A 24,311-nucleotide genomic window follows, 5' to 3' on the forward strand; every position below is an offset into this window, starting at 1 on the left:
TCTCAAATACATGTGAGGAAACGTTAATTTAGAATCAATTTTAGGATGTTTCAGACTGTAAAGTCCTTTTAACTAGATCTCTGGCGAAGATGTAGAAGCACTTTATGGGACTGTAAATTTCATGTTGAACAGTCTTGGTGAAATACACATCTCCCCTACACACAAGCTGTTCTCTCCATATCAATCATGGCCCCTGCAAGTAATGTTTCACAAATATTCTGTAAATCACAGAAAACCCCGTGATAATGTGAAATATGACTTTCACTTGTCTGTTAGACAAAAGAATCACACATGCTGCTCTCCCATCAGCACTAACATTTGTTATGGATAATAACACTTTCAATCACAACTATTTTTGGAAAACGGGTTTATTTTAAATCTTCCCTCCCCCCGCCCCAGAAAACACTCTCGCAAGGACACAGACTCCTACAAACCACAGCCCATTAATCCAACTTTGGAATGGGAACTTTTTCTTCCTACTAACTTTTTTTTTAAAGTTGTTTTTAAGAGAGTTAGTATAAAAGCCCAGTGTACAAGGTCAAGGAGTATTTTACCTTAGCTGATAGGCCAGAGGAGGCTGGGTCCCCAGCAGCCCCAAACCTCTGACCCCGTGTGAGGTGAGGGGTGCCAGAGACCCATGTTTTTAGCAAGTACCATATCTCAGCTAGAGCCTTTGGTTCTTTTCCTTCGTGGAGTTAGCATAAAAAAATAGAGCTAGAGTTTTAGTTTCTAAATAGTCGCCTGCCTCGATAGTCTTAATTTTGTCACAACACAGCTAAATCGTTCCTATTTGCATAGCAGGTGACCAGTCCCAGAGGTGTATTTTGAATGCCACTAAACCATGTGGGTGATGGTTGGTTGCTGGAAAAGTAAAGACCATTGAGTAACCCACAGGACTTGCGTGGATCTAAGTGGCCTGGTAACTTGTCTATTTTCCCTCCTTCTGTAGCCAACTTCAGGACTGACTGATCATGACTTCTATAAAGGAGCAGGCAGCAATTAGCCGGCTCTTGAGTTTTTTACAGGACTGGGACAATGCTGGCAAAGTGGCAAGGAGTCACATCCTCAACAAGTTCATTGAAACCAATCAAGGCAAGACTGCCCCAGAACTGGAGCAGGAGTTTTCCCAGGGAGCCAGCTTGTTCCTGGTACGCTTGACCACCTGGCTCAGACTCACGTATCCTTTGCTGAACAGAAGAAAATTTAAAAGTTGAAGGTACTCTTCAAAGGAGAAAAGGAGAGGAGATTATTGAGGGAATACTTCTCTTGATTCTCTCTAAAATTTTATTTTTTTTTAATTTTTTTTCTTTTTTTTTTTTAATAGAGGCGTGTTTTTATTTATTTGTTTGTTTGTTTGTTTTGTTTATACATGTCAGAAGCGCGGGAGGGTGAGAGAATTCACCAGAGCCAGAGCGGGGAGCAGAGCAGGCAGAAGGACCGAAGTACACTGCTGAGGGGAGCAGCGGGTGGCAGGAGAGGTCTGCGCGCCATGTGGGACCCTCCTCCGGTGGCCGGGGAGCAGCCGGGGATCGAACCGGCGCCCCAGAAGCCGCGGGCAGCTTCGCAACCCAGCGCTCAACCGCTGCGCCACCGAGGAGGCCCTCTCTCTAAAATTTTAGGATAGGACCTCTGGTGAACAAAATATTATCCCAAAGGCAAGAGTCCCCTCAACTTCCTGTCTTTCCAATCTATAAATAGGCCCTCATTCTCAGCTCACCCCTTTTGCTCCCATGTCTAGGGCTAATCCTTTATGCATTTAAATCCCCTACCATCTCCTAGGGATTTTATTCTCTCTTCTATGGCTTTCACTCTTGTCTCGTGATCAGTTTGTTTCATCAGCATTTATCAAGTATTTTCTCCCTCAAAAATAAAAATTCTTGTCTCAAGCCTATATTCCACCCATCTCCTGCCCTTCATGGTGGAGATTCTTGGCAAGGTTTTTGGCCTTCCTGTCTCCATTCCCTTGACTCCCTTTTCTCCCCCACTCCCTGGAGTCTGACTTCCATGCTCCCCACTCCACTGACGCAGGTCTTGCCAGGCTAACAGTGGTTTTCTAATTGCAAAACTCAGCGACTAAGTCCCCAGTCCTTATACACGACCTCTCAGTGGCATTTATCAATCAATCGTTCCCAGCTCTCAAAACATTCTTCCCTTGGTTTCTGGGCTACTACTTCTCTTGCCTTTCTCCTTTCTTCCCTTCTGTTGTTTCCTTCTGTTTCTTTTCTATCCTTCTGTTGTTTAGCAATCCCTTAAATGTCTGCATCCCCTCCTGTGCTGTGCTCACTGTCAGAGTCTCCCTGAATGATCTCACTGTCCCCTTACCCCCCACGCCCTGTGGACAATGCAGACCCACAGTTCCACCTCCCATACCATCCAAGGAGATAATCTGCATGAATAACCCCTCTCCCTTCATCTGTCTACAGGCCAGAAGGCCTGACAATAAGAACTCAGACCCTGAGTCAGACTGCCTAGGTTCAGATCACAGTTCTTTTAGTTCACTTTGAAGCCTTTGACAAGTCATTAACCTGAGATTATTCCCTTATGAAGTAAATGGAAACACTAATAGCACATACTGCAGAATGTGGTGAGGGTTAAATGAGACAATGCAAGCAATGCAGTTAGCACAGTGCCTGGCACACAGTACATGCCTAGCACTTGTTAGCTACTGCTGATATTGCAGCAAACTTCTGCAACTAATTGCTGGAAATAATGGACCAGAAATATGTACAGTGAATATCTATAAAAATAAGACTAGCCTGAAACAGAGGAAAAGGAAGGTGATGAAAGTTGGTCCGCTAGCTGGTAATGGATGAAATGAGGGAGGATGCACTGAGCAGAAATCGTGCTGGGGTTCGAGGCGAGCAGGGTAGAGGACAATGCAGCAGTAGAAACACCACCATGAGGGCTGATAACTTAGCCCCCAGCTACAGTGGCAACAGGCAGGGAGCCTAGCTCCAGAGCAAACACTGGTTTTGCAGTAAAGAGCCTTTCCTAATGAGCCAATCTGTCTCTACTTCTATTGGCATCCTGGGAACCAGGGTGCAGCAGAGATAATTTGCCTCACATATCCGCCCCACACCCCCGCCCCCAACAAAGCACCATTACCTCCAACCCATTACATTAGCCTTTATCAGTCTTGGAAGCTCTCAGTCATCCTCCATGAGCTGCAATAATTTCAGCTAATTTCTTAAGTGTTCTAAGAGCCTGCGATGTGTTATGAGCCTAGTAATTGTTGACTGGTTTCTTTTCTGTTGTGGCTTGATTTCATACCTTGTATCTAAGCTGATGCGTGCTCTGGGTGCTTTATTACAACGAAGCTTTTTGTAAAGCCTCACATTAAAAAATAACATTAAATACTGAGGTTGTTTTAAATCAGACTTTAATTTTTCCACCATCTCCTGTTGTACTTATTAGGAAGACATGCAATTCTTCATAAAGATAGTGACCTCCAGTGTAAAGCTTTGAGCAAGCACAAGATTGAGAATTAATGATGAAGCTGATTATATTTAGAGAAGTCTAAGAATGAGGAACAAAGTAATGAACTGTGCTGAGACCCCAGGGTGCAATGGTCATGGCAGAGAGAGACTTAGAAAATTGACCCCCAGGTTTTTCTATGCACCTTTTATTCATCAGAGCCTCCTTGCTCTCTCGGGAGCACCTGTCAGAGCCAAGGTGGCTGAACCACTCCAGAAGCGCTTCCTGAACCATGAACCCACATCCCCCCATCTTCCCTACCCAGGAGTGCAGTCACTCCCCCTTCAATCTGACCTCTCAGGTCAAGAGCACAATTCAGCTGCTGTTCATTCTGGGCCACAGATAGTGTCAGGGAGGAAGCTAAGGATCTGGCTTCTGTGTAGAAAACTATCCTGAAGTTTGCTCCTTAATTTATTGTGCAGTTACATGACTCCCTCGTGTTTAAATAAGCTCCTGAGATCCATTGGCATCTTCTTATCAGCTGTAAGCAGGTGAGTTCTAACCTGGAGTGGTTCTGGGGTCTTGGCTGCATATTGGCTCGTGGTGTCTGTGGGATTCATACTACATGGAACTGTAGTTTATGGTTATTCACGGGTACCTCGTTGCCTTCAGGGTGAGCCCAGTGGAGAGTCAGCTTGGTCCTTCTCTACCTGCTCCCCACCCCAGGATCTCCATCAACACTTTACTAGTCAGCACCCTCTTGGTTGTGAATACAGAGAACCAAGTCATACTGGGATCAGGAAAAGGGAGAATTTATTGGCTCACTTAACTGGAAAGCCCAGAGCATGGAAGTCCTTATTTCAGGCCTGACTAGGCCCAAGGGCTCAAAAAAATGTTATTGATACTTGGTCTCTCCTGCTGTCTTTTTCTCCATTTCTCAGCTCTTGTCTTCTGTGTATTCCTGGGCCTCCATGTGCCGTGGGCTTCTGAAGCTTCACCACCCTTCTAGCTCAGCCACACCAAAAAGAAAGCCTATCTCTCCCAAGGGTCCCAAGAGAGCCTTGGATTTTTTTTAAAGATTTATTTATTTATGCATACAAGAACTGGGGTACAGGCCAGAGGTATGGGGGTGGGGGCAGGTGAGAGGATTCACCAGAGACAGAGTGGGGAGCACAACAGGCAGATGAAATACACTGCTGAGGGGAGCAGGGTGTGAGACAGAAGAGGTCTGCTGTGCCATGTGATTAGCTCCCTGGCTGGCCCGAGAACTTGTGCTGCAGTGGCTTCAGATATCTTCACAGTGCTGTGCTTAACCCCTTGTGCCACCAGGGAGGTCTGAGAGCCTTGGATTTTGAGCCTCATTGAACCAACTTAGGTCACATACCTGAACCCCAAACAAATCACTACAGTCAGAAGGATAACACACTCCATCACCTGCTCCCCCTACAAAATCATATAGCCCATGGGCCTCCCCCGTGGCACAGCAGTTGAGCACTGGGTTGCAAAGCTGCCCACAGCCTCTGCAACTCCAGTTCCATCCCCGGCCACTGGGCAAGGGTCCCACATGGTGCGCAGACCTCTCCTGCCGCCCGCTGCTCCCCTCAGCAGTGTACTTCGGTCCTTCTGCCTGCTCTGCTCCCTGCTCTGGCTCTGGTGAATCCTCTCACCCTCCCGCGCTTCTGACTGTACCCAGTGCTTGTATAAATAAATAAATCTTTTTTTAAAAAAATCATATTGCCCATCAGCTGCAGAGGGGTGGTAACCAAAGGGACAGGTGGGGTGCTGTTTCAAGAAGAGGAGGAACATGCTGGGAAGCCAAACACAGAAAATGTCCGTGTGTTTAACTTTCGCATTCCTGCCGGAAGGAAGGATTTCCAAACTATTGTGTCACTTTGCCCATGAACATTTCCCGACTAGGAGGGCAAAGTCTGTGAAGGAAGGACACTGAGATTCCTTTGTTTCTACTCTTCTCCCTCTGGACAGTTATCGGTACCTTACAGAATTTCTTGAGGTTGGAGGTGTCCTAACACTCTTGGAAATACTTGGACTGGAAAACATCAAGGAAGAAGACAAGAAGGAATCCATCAAGCTACTTCAGACTATTGCAAACTCTGGGAGGAAATATAAGGAGCTCATCTGTGAAAGCTATGGTGGGTAATATGTATGACAAGGGTGTCAAATCTCATGTCTCCCTCAGGGTCTGGGTGAAATGGTGGCAGCACCCACCACTGCTGTAGGAAAAGGCGTCACAGAATTGGCTGCATGGGAGGCTCTCTGTACAGTGGGCCAAGTCAGCCGCTCTCATCACCGCCAGAAGATCCAGACTTGTGATTTCCCTGATTCATCATTTGCTCAAATCTCTCCATGGTGGTTTTGGAAATATGTCTCCACTTTAAACATATCCTCTTCATGTATCCATTCAACAAAGATTCATGAGGTCATGGCATAAAAGGCTTTGTGAAGTTAAAAGTGAGTTATGGGTAACTGTAGAAAGAAAGGTGAAATAGCCTTACTCAACATGTGTGCTAGTTATATACTAAGGTGCTAGAAATACAGGGATGGGTAAGAGAGAACCCTGTCCTCAAAGAGCTTATAGTGCAGGCTGCCCAATGCTCTGACTAAGGTGTGTAAGGAGAGATCATCCCTCATGAACCCCTTTTTCGAAGCACTTGGCTCACTGTACCTTCACTGTGTTTTTCCTCTATGTCCATTCACCACCACCCCGCCCTGCCCCAGGGCCTCTCTGATCTTCAGTGTTTATCCATGAAACAGGACTAACAACTCCCTCTCAGGATTTTTCCAGGGTTAAATAAGGTGGTGTTTGTCAAAACATCTTGTGAACTGCTGAGCATTATCCATGTGTTAGTAATCAAGCATTTTGCATTTTGCAAAATGACTTTAAATTCTTGAAAAAGATTTTGATCAGCTGACAAGGCTCCAGCCACATAGTCAGAGGTGCACGAAGTCACGAGACAGCATGAGGACTAAGCCTCAATTTTGCTCTGTTGAACAGGTCTGGTGTTACCTGTTACATAATATTACTCATTACGTAATCTTGAATAAGGATTGTTTTTGTAAATCCTTCCGGTCTAGCATTTCCTCTCTTCCTTGCTCAGGTGTACGATCCATAGCACAATTTTTGGCAACATGTAAGTCAGAAGAGACCCAGGAAGAAGTACAGATTCTGTTGGATTCTTTGGTCCATGGTAATCCAAAGTACCAGAATCAAGTATACAAAGGTCTAATAGCTTTGCTGCCGTGCGTAAGCCCGAAAGCTCAACAGCTGACCCTGCAGACTCTCAGGACTGCCCAGGTGAGCCCAGGCTGCACGCTCCGTGGTTCTGATTCAGATGCAGTCCTCTCACAATTACCTTCCACAGCTGCCTTTTGGGCAGGCACGCAGAACAGAGCTCAGCCTCCCACTGCATGTCTGCTGTTCAATCAGCATTACTTCCAAAAGGCCAAGGCAGGGCAGAGAGTTCATGTCTCCCAGCCAAGTGATTTGTCCTGTTTACTTAAGGATCAGAAGGATGTTGGAAGACTTAAAAGTGGTTGAGACAAGCAACAAAGGTGATGAAAGCACTGTAGAAAAGATTAGAGGAGTCCATTCAACAAGGAAATAAACCTGGTGCATTTGCAGATGGCTTGTAAAAAACTAGAACTCAGTGCACAGAAAAGTTCCTTTCTCTTATCAGTTGCTGCCTTCCTCTCGACAGTGCCTGGGGATGTGAATGAAGTCAGATTTGGGGGATGGTGACCACATGCAGACCCAGGGGTAGTAAAGAAAGAGTCGAGGCTCGAAGAGTGGCTTTGAGATGATCTATAGAGCTTTCAGAGCAGGTGTCCAGGATGGGGTGGGAGGGAGCAGGGAGTCAATTAAGAGATAATACCTGAACAGCGGTCTTACTGACTAGAATGGACAGACATTTCCGAGGTAGACTACAAGAACTTGGGGTAATAAAAGAGGTCACGGATAACAAACCTTGATGGACTTGGACAGTAGGGTGAGCCGTGTGTCACCAAGAAAGGGCAGGGAGAAACCGATTTTACTTGGAGGGTTAGGCCTAAACCCAGTTGATTTGGTGGCTCCTAGATGCCATCTGAGATGTAGGCCAAACTGGTTGCAGAGATAAGGTTAGGTCAGTTGCTTAAAAAATTACTGAATCCTGAGCTGAACCTTCCCGTAGAATCTGACAGCTTTCAGGTGGCCCTTGGTAATACTTGTTTTCTCTTTTAAGCTCCCAAGTAATCTGATTCCTAACTTAAGTGAGGAATCACACTGCCCAGGACATCTAGTAGAGATACTTATTGGACAGTAGAAAGTAAAATTCTCAGGCCCCAGAGAAAGTCCCAAAATGATGATGGCAGTTTGATTTCATGAGCAGAGAGGTGATAACTGAAACAACTGAAGTAAGATCAGCCAGGTAGACAGTGCCAAGGAACCACCAATATTTAAGAAGTTCTAGCAAGATAGATCAGATTATCATTAAGCTTTCCAGTTTCCATTTGGTAAGTGCCTCCTACATGCCACGCACTGTGTTTGGTGCTTGTTTATCTCTCCCGGTCTCCACAATAGCTGATGGAGGCAGCTATTATTATCCCCATTTTAAAGTCCTGCTGTCTGTCTTTTCATAAGGGGGTGTTCAGTGATTTGTGTGAACTCACTAAGGAAAAGATTACTAAGTAGTTATTTAAATTCAATTATCTCTAACATCAGAGTCCTTATTCTTTGCATATAACACTCTGCCTCTTGGAAAAGGAGCAATGAAAGCCACAAAAAAAAAAAAAAAAAAAACTGGACTGTAAAAATGAAGGGAAAAGAGTTTCAATAAGGAGGACATGATTGGCTGGATCAATAAAGAGATTGAGTGTGGGTAGAACAGAAAGATGTCTCCGGCTAGAAAAGTTGTGGTGAATTAGGGCATTGTCCTATAGCAGGAAAAATTAAATTGCAACTACCTATCAAAGGATACATGGAGCATGAAGAAGTAGCTTTTCCTGGGTATAAAGGGAGAAAAGCAAGAGCAGGCAGAATCAAATGACAACTGTGTTCAATCTGGGTGAGCTAGAGGATGCTTAATACTAAAGGATAGGAACCAAAGCACAGGTAAAGGTTGAAGAGGTAGCAAGAGGAATGGCCTGATTTGGTGAGGTTCCCGAGAGAGGAAGATTTTAGGTTCTTGGGGAGTTTTCACCCTTCTCCCAGCCAAGGTTGCTGACCTGTCCCTGCCCCTGGAGCAGGTGGGCAGCTAGCCTCAGCTGCATGCCTCATGAGCTGGAGGGTGCAGTGGCAACCTCGACAGACTCTCAGTTTAATTCTCAGCACCCATCTCTGCCCCTCATCTCAAAAAGAAATTGACCTCGCTGGCGTAGGGCCAATGCCCAGTATCTTGCACCTGCTCTTCCTCTCCCCATTCAGCCACCTTGCTGTTTGGGAGTCTGCTTTTTCATTTCTCCCAGGTAGACTAGATCTAAGGTAACCACCTTGTCCTGCTGTCTGTCTTTTCAGTCCATCATCGGAAGCACACACCCCAGCATCGTGGACTGCGTGCTGAATGTTCTGCGCACAATGCACCTGGAAGTCCAGTACGAAGGTAGGGGAGGCAGCAGGCTTGGCTCCTGATGGTGGGCCAGGGTGGATGGGAGGTGCTGAGCATTAAGGAGAATAGCTCTTAAAAGTTTTCTCTCAGTCACATAAAGTCCTATCTTTGGTGCCTTAGACAGCCAAGGCAGTTGGAAGATGCTGGTTGGTGTGGATGGGAGAGTTACTCACAAATGGCAGTGATGTTCTGTGCTTCAAATCAACCATGTGGTATATTAACAGTTGTTAGAATCTGCCTGGGTCCATAGCTATCTCTGGTTCCCAGTTTTCTGTGGTGCATGCCCTCTAGACCAAAGTCACCCTGAGCAATGTCCTTCATCTAAGCAACTATATTGGCTAATGGTAGTATTAGTGTTTAATGAGTACCTCTGTGCACCACTCACTGTGCAGGCACCATTCCATTTAGTTCTCAAAATAACCACAAGAATACAGAGCCTGGCACATACTAGATATTTAAATGTTCAAATGAATGAATGGTGGAAGTGGGTATTTTTTATTTTAAAAACTGAAAGCATTGGAGCACAAAGAGATTAAGTATGCTTCCCAAGGTTACACAGCTCGCTAGATTCAAACCACATAGGTCTGTTCTGACCTCAAGGTAGATGCTTTTTACATGTAACGTGGCAGGATGTCATTCCCTTCCTAAGGTGGTACAGAAAAAGGAGACTGTTCCCAAAAGGAGAGGTCAAGAAAGGTTTGATGACAAGGTAGAGCCTTGGAGAATGGGGCAGATTTGGGAAGATAAAAAAGAGCAGAGATCATTCCAGAAGGAGGAGTGGTAGCAGTAAAGGCCAAAACATAGGGAGGTAACAAGTGTGTCTGGGGAATGACAGGTAGATCATTTAGCAAAGGTCTGGTAGAAGTCTCAGTCCAGGAAGACCTAGAGAGTTAGGCTAAGACCAGATCTAGGAATACCTCAAATGCCAGCTGGAGTAGTGGGTACCCCCTCCAGCAGAGAGCATCAAGAAGTGAACCATGAGCAGGTAAGTGGCCCAGGGAAAGCAGTGTCGCAGGAAGATTGCCTGGGTGTGGTGTGCTTAGTGGACCAGAGCCATGGGAAGACTTGAGGCTGAAGGCCAGTTGGAGGCCTTTTGGGTTGTGCATACAACAATGAGGCTGGTATAGCGGGATCCAGAGGCCTAGGGAGGAAGAGAGGACAGGACTGGGAGCTGCCCAGTGTGGAAAATGAGATAGGGGATGGAAGTGGGTGGGCAGTGCCCAGGGGGCTAGGGCAGAAAAACTCATTTAACAGGAAAGGTCTGGGCATCAGAACATATCTCTGTCCAAGATCACAGGCTGAGCCCCAGGCCCAGGAAGTCTGGAAAGGGTAGAAGGAGCAGGTAGGTACCAAGGTCAGGTATGCAAGTGAGATCCTGAGGTAGATCCATGAAGGTTTGGAAGCTCACCTCCAACCTAGAGTATTTTTTTGAAATTGAATGTCATTTGTATTTTTCCTTAAGTAATATTGTCAATTTTTAATTTGCTTGACTCCTGCAAGTGTGAGTATGTGGACTTTGTGTGTTGAGCAGTAACGCTATGTAATTCTCTGGTGCAGCAGAGTTCTCTCAGGGAGGGGGTGGAGCGGTGAGGGACCTAAGTAAAGGTCACTGGCGAGGTCCAGTGGCTGGCGTTGGAGCAGGGGAGGGACCTGGCCTCTACATAGACTGTGCGTAACTTTAGTGCAACTCTTACAGTTTTCCTCCTTATATCCTCAGCGGTCCCCAGCATGGTAAGGCTTAGTTACATGTTGAGTTGAGGGAGTGAGTGAGTGAGTGAATGAATTCTGGACATACACACTGCGTTGCTTTCCTAGCTCCCTTTCTCCTCTGGACCTGAGCAACTTCCAGGCAGAGACTGGATCTGATTCATCTCTTGCTCCAGTACCAGGCCTGGAACACAGTGGGTGCTCAGTAGAAGTTTGTTGAGTGCTTTTTGGAAAAAAATGGTTTAGCCTTAGTTATGCTGATGAACCCCCTCCAGAGTTGGAACTGTTCTGACAACTCCCCATATCAGACCAAATTTTGAGTCCCCCTGTATTTATTCTAAAACTAAAATTGTAGCAGTGGCAGCAGGACACGAAACTTTGTCATGACATCTTTGGCGTGATGTCTGCTCATGCGATAACAGTGAAACTGTATGCCTCAACATCATTTCAAATATGCCAGACTCATACATTTGCTCAGGAAAGTTCTGGTGAATGAGGTTTTTAACCAGCCTAGAGGATGTGAATACAACCATTGTCCACTAGGGGGAACCATTTCACGCGATGCCTCAGTGGACCTTTTGGGACAGAATACAGCATCCAGCTTCCACTGAAACTCCCCCAAGGGCAGCCGGGGGAGCTTGACAGGCCTTGGATGTGGTCCTGACAGAGGTAGCCACAAAGGATTGGAGATAGATTTCTCTGAGTTTGAGGACACCAAATCGCAAGAGCAAGCCTCACGTTAGGCCCAGCCTTGGGTAGCACAAGGCACTAAATCATTTGGGGGCTTCAAGGTGGGACTCAGCTGGGACTCTCACTGCAGCCCTCAGATAATTGTGACTTCTTGCAGCTTGGTGACTGGATTGCAAGATGGGGCAGCCAAGAGCAAGCTTCCAAGACATTCCAGACCCAAGCTCATGGTCTTCCACAAGTCAGGCCTCTCTCCTACCCAAATTCAAGGGGAAGCACACAAACACCACATCTTGATGAAAGGGGACTTAAATGATTTTGTGGCCACATTTTATAGACATATAGGAGCTGGGAGACATTTGATAGTGACTCTATATCTGTTCAAGTGGGATAAACTCTTCCTTTTTTCTCCCTGTTCTCAAATTTGAATGCAGTTTCCTAAAATACGTTTGACCCCTGGTGGAGAGGTGGGCCAGAGAGCACCATATTAAATGTCAGGGGACGCCATGCCCTTGCAGATGCTTTGAAAAGAGAAAATGGGCCCTCCCTGGTGGCCTAGGGGTTAAGTCTCAGTGCTATCACCACCATAGCCCACCCTGATGGCCTGAGTTCAATTCCTGGCCAGGCCTAGGGATAGGGTGCAACAGACCTCTTCTGTTAAACACGCAATGGCTTTCTAGTCCCCACTGTGGGAGTTCTGTCCGTTCTTGACTATTCACTCTCGAGAAATAACCAGGGAAAGGAGGCTTGCGCTGTTATCCACTAATTTCTTAGGGTGCTTTTTTGTTTCATAGAATTAAGACTTTAGAATTTCCTTTCATGATCATCCCATTGAACCTAAGAGAGCCAAAATTAAAATTAAGGGAGGACTTACCTCCAAGCAGTCATGCCTAGAATTTGTCTTCATTTATAAATGCTTTGAAGTGAAAAATGGCATTTTCCTCCCAGGGAGGATGGCTATTCCAGGAATTAGTGGCAGGTGGAGACTTAATCATGACAAGCAGTCTAAAACCACAGAGAGCTATTCGCTCACAGGTCTCCTCCCCTAAAAAGAGACATTTCAAAGTCATAGAGAGGTCTCTGGAAGGAAAAATTAATGAATTCCTTTGGGAATTTGAAATATATGTGTGTGTGTGTTTACATAAATATATTAAATATATTAGTATCTTTCACAAATAAATTACTTTAGGAACATAAAAATTACTACCTATGACTTAATTAGAAAGAGACCAATCATTGTAAATTAACTTGCCAAATGTGTGCTTGCCAAAAATCTGTTGGCCAAATGACCAATTTGCTGAGTGGCCAATTCACCAAATTACCAATTTACTGAAAGTGTGTTTCCTTTAAATATTTGTGAAGTTTATAGCAGTCCCTATGGGTTGCGTTGGTAGGGCCTCAGAGAGCTGGGAGAAGCCAGAGCTTCAGACTGTCCTCTGCCCCCCAGGACCCCCTCCTCCCTGCTTCCTGCCCTTTGTCGGCCCCCTTCTCTGGCCTGTGGTCTGCCCTTCTCCACTCCCCTTGGCATGCCCTCTGCCCAAGGATGAGCAGCCTGGGCCTTGCAGTATGGTGACCTCCAGCATGTTCCCTCTCCTGGGTCCCTCCCCACCAAAGCCACAGAGAACGTGGACAGACATGCTCTGAAGACAAAATGAAAGCCCATATATTCAAACCTTGCTGACATCTACAAAAGCTGTTAAGTCAGTCCACCTATATTCATTATTGCTAGAGAATAAATTACCCCCAAAACTAAGTGACTAAAGAAAAAATCATTTAAAATAAATGCCAGGGCCTCCCCAGTGGCGCAGCGGTTGAGCGCTGGGTTGCGAAGCTGCCCGTGGCCGGTTCGATCCCCGGCTGCTCCCCGGCCACCGGAGGAGTGTCCCACATGGTGCGCAGACCTCTCCTGCCGCCCGCTGCTCCCCTCAGCAGTGTACTTCGGTCCTTCTGCCTGCTCTGCTCCCCGCTCTGGCTCTGGTGAATTCTCTCACCCTCCCGCGCTTCTGACTGTACCCAGTGCATGTATAAACAAAAAAAAAACAAACAAACAAACCAGCAAACAAATAAATAAAGCATGCCTCTATAAAAAAAAAAAAATAAAATAAAATAAAATAAAATAAAATAAATGCCAAATTCTGTCAGAAGCTGTCCAAATAAGCTTAAGTGTGTGTGTGTGTGTGTGTGTGTGTGTGAGAGAGAGAGAGAGAGAGAGAGAGAATCACACAATTTTCATTGCTCAAGAGGCTGGAATCCACTTGTCTGAGGGCCCTGGCTTGGGGTGTCTCATGAGGTTGCAGTCAGGAGCTCAGCTGGGCTGTGGTTCTCTGAAGGCAGGACTGGCCTGGGGAACCCGCTTCCAGGTGACTCATTCGCACACCTGGCGAGTTGGGCTAGTTGTTGGCAGGAAGCCTCTCTATAACCTTCTGGAATGTCCTCACAACATGGCTGTTGGCTTCTCCCAGTGTGAGCAGGGAGGAAGGCCCACTCTCTTTTATAGTCTGATCTCAGAATGTGCACTGTTGCTTCTTTTTTACTCTGTCCATTAGAAGAAAGTCACTAAGTCCAGACGCCCACAGTCAAGGGCAAAAGAATTGAAAGAAAACATACTAAAGCCCTTGTGGTGGACATATTTTAAAATCACCACACCATCTAATAAAATGCTGAAACACCAACAAATAGTGGGTATAGGAAACAAGGTCATGGTAAAAGGAATATTTGTGAATTTGGGGAAATGGTGGTCATTCAGAGAATAAGATTTGTGTCTAACTGACCAAGAACTTAGGATCAGCTTGACTTGTTAATATCAGTAAAATGATCACATTCCAAATAGTGAAGTTGAAAGTGAATGTGGCTTAGCAGCCCAAAGTACAACAGCAGGGTTAACAACTAAGCAAACTGCACTGCACTAATCTGGTAAAATCTTCCAGAGATGTTAGTGCGGGGAAACCATGACCTAAGCAGCCAGACACGACAGACATGGGCAGGTCTTTGAACATGTGACATCTCTTTCCCCATCATAAGGCCTGGCGAGACTCTGGCAAGAGCATCACTGTTAAATTTCCTAAGGTTCTTGGCTTTGTGAGGTTATTTGGGTTCCTAGTTCTAAGAAGTATTTAGAGGGCCTCCCCGGTGGTGCAGCGGTTGAGCGCTGGGTTGTGAAGCTGCCCGCGGCCTCTGCAGCGCCGGTTCTATCCCCGGCTGCTCCCCAGCCCCCAGCTCCCAGAGGAGGGTCCCACATGGCGCGCAGACCTCTCCTGCCACCCACTGCTCCCCTCAGCAGTGTACTTTGGTCCTTCTGCCTGCTCTGCTCCCTGCTCTGGCTCTGGTGAATTCTCTCACCCTCCCGCGCCTCTGACCGTACCCAGTGCTTGTATAAATAAATATTTTTTTTTAGAAAAGATTTATCTAAAAAAAAAAAGTTTCCTGAGAGGAAATTCATGTAAAAGTAACCATTTTAATATAATTCGTTGGCTATTAATACACATTCACCATGTTGTGAACCCCCTATTCCTGGTTCCGTACCCGTCATCCTTGAAACTCTGTACGATTAAGCAGTTGCTGCTTAATCCCTGGAAACCACCAATCTTCATTCTGTCTCTGTGGATTTACCTGCCCTGGCTACTTCACTCTATGGAATCTTATAACATGTAATTCTGAGAAATAGGCACTGTTTTCATCCCCACCTAATGGATGAGGAAACTGAGTCACAGAACAATTAAGTCACCAAAGTCTCAAAGATGATAAAGGGGGAGTCTGTGGGTCACACCCAGGCATTCTGACTCCTATACCCACCTCCTCCCTACCATGTGACCCTGTCTCTCTGGTGTTCCTGGACTTTTTTCATTTTTACCAGTTTTGAGAAGCAAACAAAACCTGATGATAGACAAATGCATTTTTACAACAATCAAATACATTTTTTAAAAATTATGTTTTCCTGACTTCATGCAAGATCCCAGGGTCAGGCCAGTGCCACAAGATCTCGTGAAAAGTACATCCCAGAACCGTGTGCCTTTGCTTTCTTCCTCTGAGCCAACATAGGGGTGGCGTCAGCCTCCCCAGCTGGGTTAGAGGCCACCATCCTGTGTGTCAGCGAGCAGCAAGCACAAGGCTCTGACACTACAGGGCCGTGTCTCATACAGATCTACTGAGTGTTTTTATAAGTGCTGCCTTTCCTCCAAATTCCATGAACACTTTAATTGTGACACTTTATTTACAACTTATAAGTGTTAGTATACAGTCTTCCAGGGTTGGCTTTTTTTTTTAATAGAAAATCCTCAGGAAAAAGTTTGCTTTTAATTGCCCACTTTTCCCTAACATCAAACCACCTGCCCCGGCCTGACACAGCTGCTGCCTGTACACCTGGTACAGCGACGTCAGGAGCAGCGTCAGGAGCGGTTCAAAGCGCCTGCACACAGGCTGCCAGGACATGGTGAGCCTTGCCAGCAGGGTGGATACCAGTGTGGATGCCACAGTAATTCCTGAGTCATCACTACACATACTACCCTAGCGTTTACTGCTTCGCTGCCTGGCTTTTTTAAACTAAATTGTAAATAAAATGCATTTTTACTGTTTCAGCCTTGGGCTTTGAACAAGATGTGGAAAAAGAGGGGCCGAACTGAATAGGAAGCAGGTACAGAATGTAGGTGTCCAGGCGGATGCCAGACCCTGGTCTCTTCCTTAGAACCCTGCAGCTTGCCATGTGCAGGAACGGGAGGCAGCCTGTGTGTGGAAGCTGGAGGCGGCATCTCGCACTTCTCACACGTGTCCAGTAGGTGGCAGTCTTGTCTGGACACGAAGGGAAAGAAATAGGACACTGGTTCGCAAGCAAAGAATTGTAAAACAAACTTCATCAGTGTGGAATGCCTTGGAAATAGGAGCGTGAGCCACCATTCCCAGGCGCCATCCCATTTTAAAGCTCCTTCTGCCAAGAGAATACTACTCTGTCTCCTACCCACTGTTAGTCCCTGGGCATGTCATTTCTTCTGGGTCTCCTCCCCGGCAGACACATTATCACTGAGCTTCACCTCCCCCCTCCCACCCTCACCCCCACCCTGCGGGTCCCATGGTTCCTCTTGGATTGGAGAATCTTTCCTCTTGCACTAAATTTCCAAGTGTCAGCGACGTGCTCCCTGCATCTAGCTGTTTTGTTCACTGCTGTTTCAGTCAGCACCAGCGCTACAGCTCACAGGTGCCCAGTCAGTATTTGCCAAGTGAATAAGCAATAAGAGCCACTTCTCTGCCTCACTGGAGTGGTCTCTCCATCGCTCAAACCCACATGATCACATTTCTGGGGACTCTCGCCTCTCCCTCTCCAGGCCCCACTCTCTGGACTGCCTCCTGTCTCTCTGGAAACTGCATCTCCATCCTTTTCCTCCACCAGTTCCTTAGGTGCTGGTTTCTTTTTCTCTCAGGATTCAATCCCAGGTCTTTTCTCCTCTTTCTGTGGCACCTACTCCCTCCCATAGTTTAAATTACCACCTATAATATTCTATCAAAAGCAATAATACTCAGCCTTACACAGTGCTTACTGCAGGTGCAAGGCACTTGCTCAGACTCTTATTTAATCCTCCCAGCACGCTGGCCAGGTAGAACTATTATTTTTCCCACTTCATGGATGAAGGGTGGAGGCATTGAGCCACCTCCCTACAGCTCCAACTCCTCTCCCCACCCCACACCTTGCTTCCTTCTGAATATCTTGAATGTCACTGACCATGTTTGGAATTGAACTCCTGATAGCCTAGCTCCAACCCTGTCATTCTCCAAGATTCAGTGAAAAGCACCCAATAACCAGTGCTAGAGGGGCCTCCCTGGGGGTTCAGGGGTTAAAGTCTCAGTGCTATCAAGAGATCACCAGCCACTAAGGCATGAGTTCAATCCCCAGCCAGGGAGCAACCCACATGGCATAGCAGACCTCGCCTATCTTGCCCACTGCTCCCTCCTCCATCTCTGGTGAATCCTCTCACCCCCTGCACCTCTGGCCCACACCCCAGTTCTTACATGCATAAATAAATAAAATAAATCTTAAAAAAAAACCACCAGCACTAGAAATGTGGGTCATCATCTTCTCTTCCTGCTTTCCACCTTCAACCCACTTCTAACAAGACCAGTCAACTCTGACTCCCTAATACTATTCCAATCTATTCCCTCTTCTTCACTTGTCCTCACTACTTTAATTCAGATCTTTGCATTTCTTACCTCTAAACCAATTTTCATCTCATCAGGGGGGAGTCTGTTTTCCTGGTCCTTCACCACAGTAGAGGCAGCAGAGCTTAGTGGACAAGAACGTGGCCTTTGGAATCCCACAGACTCATTCCACTGCTTGTTAGCTATTTGACCTTGGGCACCTTACTCAGCCCTTTTGAGTCTTGGTTTTCTCTGAAACAAAAGATGCGAAAACACCCACTGTACAGGGTGGTGGGCACGTGCAAAGCCTGTCACCTGCCTCCACGGACGAGCTTTCGCTCCAGACCAACACACTGTGTCCCAGCGCCTGCTTACCTGGCCAGAGGTGCACGTACTCTCCAGAGGGCACCTGCCACACTCTTCGCTCTGGCCCCTTCCCCCCTCCCCAACCCCTGGCTTTGTCAGCTCACACATCACTTTCTCTAAGGAAGCCTCCTCCTGATTTCCTGTCCTCCCCCACCCAACTCACCCTTGCATCATCCTGGCTACCTTTGTGTTCCTGTGGCTCTTACAATGCTGCACCACAAAGGCGGTCTCCTTACTAGTATCCCCCATTAGACTGTGTCGTCCCTGCAGGCTGGGATTATATCTTAGTCCTCACAGCTCTAGCACGTGGGCTGACACAGAAGATGCACTAAGTTTTTTGTTAGATAAACAAATGAATCAATGAATAAATCTGTGGCTGCTTTAATGTAGGGCAGTTGGGTATTGTCAGCACCACAGGCTTTCCAAGCATGACTCCAGCATGGCAGACTCTCGCAAGGCCCTGCTCTCTTCTCTGAACGAGCAGCTGTGCTTAGTACCCAGTATAATGTGTTGTTGTGGTTCTGGCGGAGACATGTGGGCAGGGACTAGCACTTTTACTTTGGGTGTAAACAGTGACAGCTATGAATTCAAAACTCAATCAGATATGACTCAGCAAACAAATCTCCATTTTTCCAAGGAGCTCCAAGCACTGCAGGTACATAAGCCATGAAGGATCGAACATGTAGTATAAAGTGACTGGGCAGAGTCAGACCTTGTCTCCCTAAGTGCTCGGGGCTGCATGAGCAGAGGATACTGTTTGTGGTCAGGGAAAGTTCATAAAAGTACCTCTACTGCTGTCCTTTCGGCAGCGTGGCCACAGCCATGAGCATGCCCAGGCTTCAGAAGAGGCTCACCTCCAGTGTCCTCCACGGTGGCAGAAAGATCTGGTTGGGGCCTCCCAAGGTGGTGCAGGCATTAAAGTCTCAGCACTATCAAGCTATTCCAGCCACTGAGGCATGAGTTCGATCCCCAGCCAGGGAGCTGACCCACATGGTGCAACAGGCCTCTCCTTTCTCGCCTGCTGCTCCCCTTAGTGTATTTCAGTCAGTCTGCCTGTTCTGCTCCCCACTCTGTCTCTGGTGAATCCTCTCACCCACCCCCCCACCCCCCCTACCCCCCACCCCCGCACCTCTGGCCCACATACTAGTTCTTGTATGCATACATAAGTCTTTAAAAAAAAAAAGTTCTACTGATGAGACTCAACAACAACAAAGAAAATAACCCAGTCAAAAAATGGGCAGAAGAGCTAAAAAGAAACTTCTCTGAAGAGGAAATGCAAATGGCCAACAGGCATATGAAAAAATGTTCAACATCACTTGTAATCAGGGAAATGCAAATCAAAACTACCATGAGATACCATCTTACACCAGTGAGAATGGCACATATTAAAAAAACTAGCAACAGCAAATGTTGGCGAGGGTGTGGAGAAAAAGGAACTCTTCTGCACTGCTGGTGGGAGTGCAAACTGGTCCAACCACTGTGGAAAGCTGTGTGGAGATTTCTGGACCTACTAAACATAGAGCTTCCATATGATCCAGCAATTCCACTCCTAGGTATTTACCCAAAGGACACAGAAACATCAATTCCAAAGAACACCTGCACCCCTATGTTTATAGCAGCACTGTTTACAATAGCTAAGCTTTGGAAACAGCCCAAATGCCCAAAAATAGATGACTGGATCAAGAAGATGTGGTACATATATACCGTGGAATATTACTCAGCATTCAAAAAAGATAAACACATGCAATTTGCAGCAACATGGATGGCGCTGGAAGGGATCATGCTCAGCAAAATAAGCCAGAAAGAAAAAGAAAAATACTGGATGGTCTCACTCATAGCAGGAATCTAGAAAACTTAAATAAGGGACCAGGAAAATGAATAACTATAAGAAAGTGAAAATCAAAATCAACAAAAAACTATGAACCAGAGACACTTTTAGGGGGGCGGGGCGGGAGGGGAGGGATTGGGGTCAGAATGGGGCATGTGCAGTTGTATGGGGGAATATAAAAATAAAATTTATTATTTAAATAAATAAATAAATAAATAAAGCTCTAGTTGGACCCCAGTGAAGTCGCCAATGCCAACTCCCGCCAGCCTCTCAAAGCCAGACTGATCATCCAGCAGCCGTGACTGCCCATTCTGGGCAAACGGACTAGTCAGGGACCCAGAGAACTTTCCTGCCTCCCCTGGGAAAAGTGGAGATAGGCCACACTTGACTCCTGCTCTGGGGGACGTGGGTTCCATAGTCCTGTCTTCCATGGGGCAAGCACATGTGTGTGGAGTTACATTTGCCCTCTGTGGCCTCCAGCTCCTGCTTCACCCTGCCCCTTCCAGCCCTGCCTTTCTATGAGTCCTTTCTCTTTACAAAAAAATCCTCAGTCCTCCTACATCTTCCTGGGCACTCCCACAGCCTAGCAACTCCTTTTAGCCCCCGTTTTGCCAGATTATATACTTGGCACAATAGACCTTCTATTCTGAGTTGCCAAAAGGCTGAGTGCTGGAAAACACGGACGCCTGGAAAGTATCTACAGAAAATACCCTCAATAAATTCTAGAGCCCTCCTCCTTCCTCATCGATTCTTTCCTTCCTTTTGCTTCCACCGCTTCCTAGCTGTGGCAGGCAGGGCGAATGCTTTACTTCTCTGTGACTCACCCCTCACATGTAAAAAGGGAGCAACAGTGGCCGTGTTCCTGCACAGTGAGCTTTGCTTGACTGGCAGGGGCAGCGGGACGCGCCGCGGGAGACCCTTGGGCAGGGCTAGGTGAGCAAGGGCGCCATAGGGCTGGTCCGAAACAACGGCTTCTGTCGGCTGCCCTCGGCCTTGCCGCCACCCCTTTCTCTTTTTTTTCTGGCATATGTCCCCCACCCACTTGCTCTGACTCCCTCTCACCCCTTGTTTTTCCCCAAACTTGTTTCTTCCCTCCTTCCCAAGTCCTGGACTGGGACTCCTCCTGGAAAGCCTTTAAACCTCCTGGAGGGATGGGGGAGGGGGGGTGTCTGACCCGCCTCCTACAGTGCTGCCTAGCAAAGGGGATGGGAGTAAAGCTGCTGGGCTATGGGGGCTCCTTGCGGCCTGGGTGGCAGTGGGGAGTGTGGGCGCCGCAGGTCTCTCCACGACTCTGCCCCCGCAGCCATCGCGCTCATCAAGGACCTGGTCAACTACGACGTGTGCCAGCAGCTGCTCCAGGGGCTCGTGGCGCTGCTGATACCATCGGTCAAGGAGACCAGCAAACTGCAGCCCAAGATACTCAATGGTAGGGATCCACTCGGAGGGCAGGGGTGGGGGTGGGGGTGGGGGGTGTTGCACCGGGCCGGGAAGGGTCCCGCAGACACAGGGCCTCTCCCTCTGCCAGAAACGTCGGTTCTCCAGGTCACCGCCCACCTGCCGGTGTTCCTGCAGCAGGCGGCGGCCGCCAAGGCCATCAGGTAAGCAGCGGCCGGGCAGAGGGTGGGCCTCAGAGCCACGGCGGCGCGCAGGAGCCGGCGGGAGGGTGCCCGGGGGTCGCGGCAGCCGGCGTTGCTCCCCAGGGTGCTGGTGCGCAACAACGTGGCCCTCGCCGAGGAGATGCTGCACCTGCGCGTGGTGCACAGCCTGCTGACTGCCATGGGCAACACGGACCACAGCAACAGCCAGCGGCAGGCCAGTCTCACGCTGGAGGTGAGCGCCGGGCGCGCGCGGGTGGGGAGGTCCCTGCCAGCCCTCCTGCCAACCCTCCCACCCAGTTCTTCGTGCAGACGTTCCCGCTGGTGGAGGAGCTCGTGCGCAAGTCCATGGGGGAGGAACTCTTCAAGCTTTTCCTCGTGAGTGCCCCCGCCCCTCGCCGCCACCGCGAGCAGGTGACCTGGGCGGAAGGGCACCCCTTCCCTGGCACCGCTTTCCTGGTGGCAGCTGCAGGAGGGCCTGCCCGGGCCTGGCCCCCACCTGGCGCCTTGCCCTGCCCCGCCTGCCTCTGCCCAGCCCGCCTCTGCCCAGCCGGTCCCCCATGGCTGGCCGCCCTGCTCCAGCTGACAGGCCTCACTCCTGCCCTCAGAGCAACGCCGAGGACTTGTACATGAAAATAGACAGCATTCAGGCGGACATCCTGGCGGCCAACAAAGTCAATATCTCCAAAGGTGAGTGGGGCGTGTGGGACCTGGGCAGAGGTGCCGCGGGCACCCAGACTCAGACTTGCCTCCCCTGCCTCCAGCTTTACACCTCAGCAGCCTCTCCCAAAGCAACATGAGACTTTACCTCGGCCCGCGGGATCAGAATCAGCTGACCTACACCCAGAGCTACCAGGAGGAGAACGGGCAAACAAATGAGTAGCAGCCTCTGAGGCAAGCCAGGAGGGGCAGGCTGTGTGGCAAGGAAGCCTGGCAGAGGGAGCCTGGGCTCAAGCTCCAGGGCGCGCCACCTGGCCTGGGTGGGCAGCGGGAGGTGGGGTGAAGCATACCACTAGCTGGAGGCAGAGCTGCTGCCTGGGAAGGGTTCAATAAACAGTCTTGCTCTCTGTCTGTTTGTGTGAGGAGGCGGGAGAGAAAGAGCAATGAGAGCTATGAGGATGGGTTTGGGGAGTGCCAGACGAAGGGTCCAGAAGGAAGGGTCATGAAGGTACTGGAACGTTGGAGGACTCCCTGCCGGCCTCTGCTCTTCTCCAGGGCACCACACCCACCTGGTTTTTCTCCTACCTCTCTGGTTGCTTCCTCTCATATACTTTTGCTGAGTCCACCTCTTCAACCCAGGTTATTTCAAGTTAGAGAGAGGCTGGCCTCCCTGGTGGCACTTAGTTAAGTCTCAGCACTATGAAGCTTTCACCAGCTGCTGCAGCATGAGTTCGATCCCCGGCCATGGAGCAGCAGACCTCTCCTGTCTCACCTGCTGCCCCTCTCAGCAATATATTTCAGTAGATCCACCTGTTCTGCTCCCCACTCTGTCTCTGGTGAATCCTCTCTCTCTCTCTCTCTCTCTCTCACACACACACACACACACACACACACACACACACCAGTACCTCTGGCCTACACCCTAGCTCTTGAATGCATAAATTAAAAAAAAAACGAATCTTTTTTTATTTTTTTTTTTTTAAAGATTTATTTATTTATTTATTTATACAAGCACTGGGCATAGTCAGAAGCGCGGGAGGGTGAGAGAATTCACCAGAGCCAGAGCAGGGAGCAGAGCAGGCAGAAGGACCGAAGTACACTGCTGAGGGGAGCAGCGAGAGGCAGGAGAGTTCTGCGCGCCATGTGGGACCCTCCTCTGGTGGCCGGGGAGCAGCCGGGGATCGAACCGGCACTGCAGAGGCTGCGGGCAGCTTCGCAACCCAGCTCTCAGCCGCTGCGCCACAGGGGAGGCCCCGAATCTTTTTTTAAAAAAGTTAAGAGAGAGGCTGACCTGGAGCTGCTTCTCTATCTACTTTTACACTCTGGAGTTCCCATCTAGTGTCAGTGCTTTAAATACCATTTGTATGCCATCAACTCCCACATTTCCATATTCAACTAAACCTTTCTCCTCATTGTCTCCAAAACTAAGAGTTCCTGATCCTGTGCCATCTTCCCCAGCTCAACTGATGCATCCTTCTTGCCACTCAGAACAAAACCAGTGGCTCTCCCCGAAGTCTCTTTAACATTTGTGTCCATTTAGTATCTGTGTCTGTTAGCGCTGCCTTCCAGAATTCCCCTGTAGCTCACTACCCCCCTTGCTAACTCCCAGGTGTGAGCCCCCGCTGGCTCTCCTCTAGAGTCATCTGCTTTCTGCCCCATTCTCTTTTCAATACAGCAACTAGAGTGGCCCTTTATCACTGTGCTCAAAACCTGGCAAGGAGGTCTTCTCTCTCCCTCACCTTCACGCAACTCCAGACACACTGTGTGCTTCTTGAAATTGACAATTCTTGCTTTAGGGTTTTTGTACTGACTTCTCAACAATGAGAGCGGTTCTAGAACCTCTCACCCCAATATCTATCTGCACGACTAACTCCAACCTCCTTCCAACTCTACACAAAAGTCACCTTCTCAGTGAGGACTACTGTTTCTCAAGTTACAACCCACACTACCACTCCCCGGACTATAGGAACCCCCAGCTCCTGTAAGCTGCTATTTTTTCCAGAGCACGCATTGCATTATTTATTGTTTGTCTCTCCACCTGAATATAAGCTACATGACAGCAAAGACATTTGTTTTCTTTACTGCTACACCCCAAATACTGAGAACAATGCCTGGTGTGCATGAATGAATCAGGTAAGGCGAAGGAATTGTCCCGCCAAGACACAGGAAATGAAGTCAAAAAAGGGTAATTCTCCAGACTGCCACAAGAGGGCGTCACGACCCTGATATTATTGCGATGTTGCTGCTCAGCCTTCCCCGGAACTGACTCTGAGCCTCAGTTTTCCTCCAGTTGGGTTCAAGGAGGAAAGAAAAGTTGGGGGAATGCAGTTA

The 24,311-nt window shown here is 48.2% G+C and overlaps 1 protein-coding gene across 1 annotated transcript; it reads left to right on the forward strand.

The window, feature by feature from the left end:
• Window positions 1–971: 971 nt before the first annotated feature.
• Window positions 972–22,203, forward strand: ARMH1 (armadillo like helical domain containing 1; the record flags this gene model as incomplete). Its single annotated transcript, XM_084242292.1, has 11 exons — window positions 972–1,177; window positions 3,897–3,965; window positions 5,398–5,564; window positions 6,531–6,727; window positions 8,924–9,008; window positions 21,029–21,151; window positions 21,251–21,323; window positions 21,426–21,555; window positions 21,621–21,734; window positions 21,929–22,010; window positions 22,085–22,203. The coding sequence occupies 11 exons, from the start codon at window positions 972–974 to the stop codon at window positions 22,201–22,203; spliced, it is 1,365 nt and encodes a 454-aa protein (XP_084098418.1).
• Between the last annotated feature and the right edge of the window lie 2,108 nt (window positions 22,204–24,311).

Source organism: Talpa europaea (genome assembly GCF_964194135.1).
Source record: "Talpa europaea genome assembly, chromosome: 9".
NCBI classification, from domain to species: Eukaryota; Metazoa; Chordata; class Mammalia; order Eulipotyphla; family Talpidae; genus Talpa; species Talpa europaea.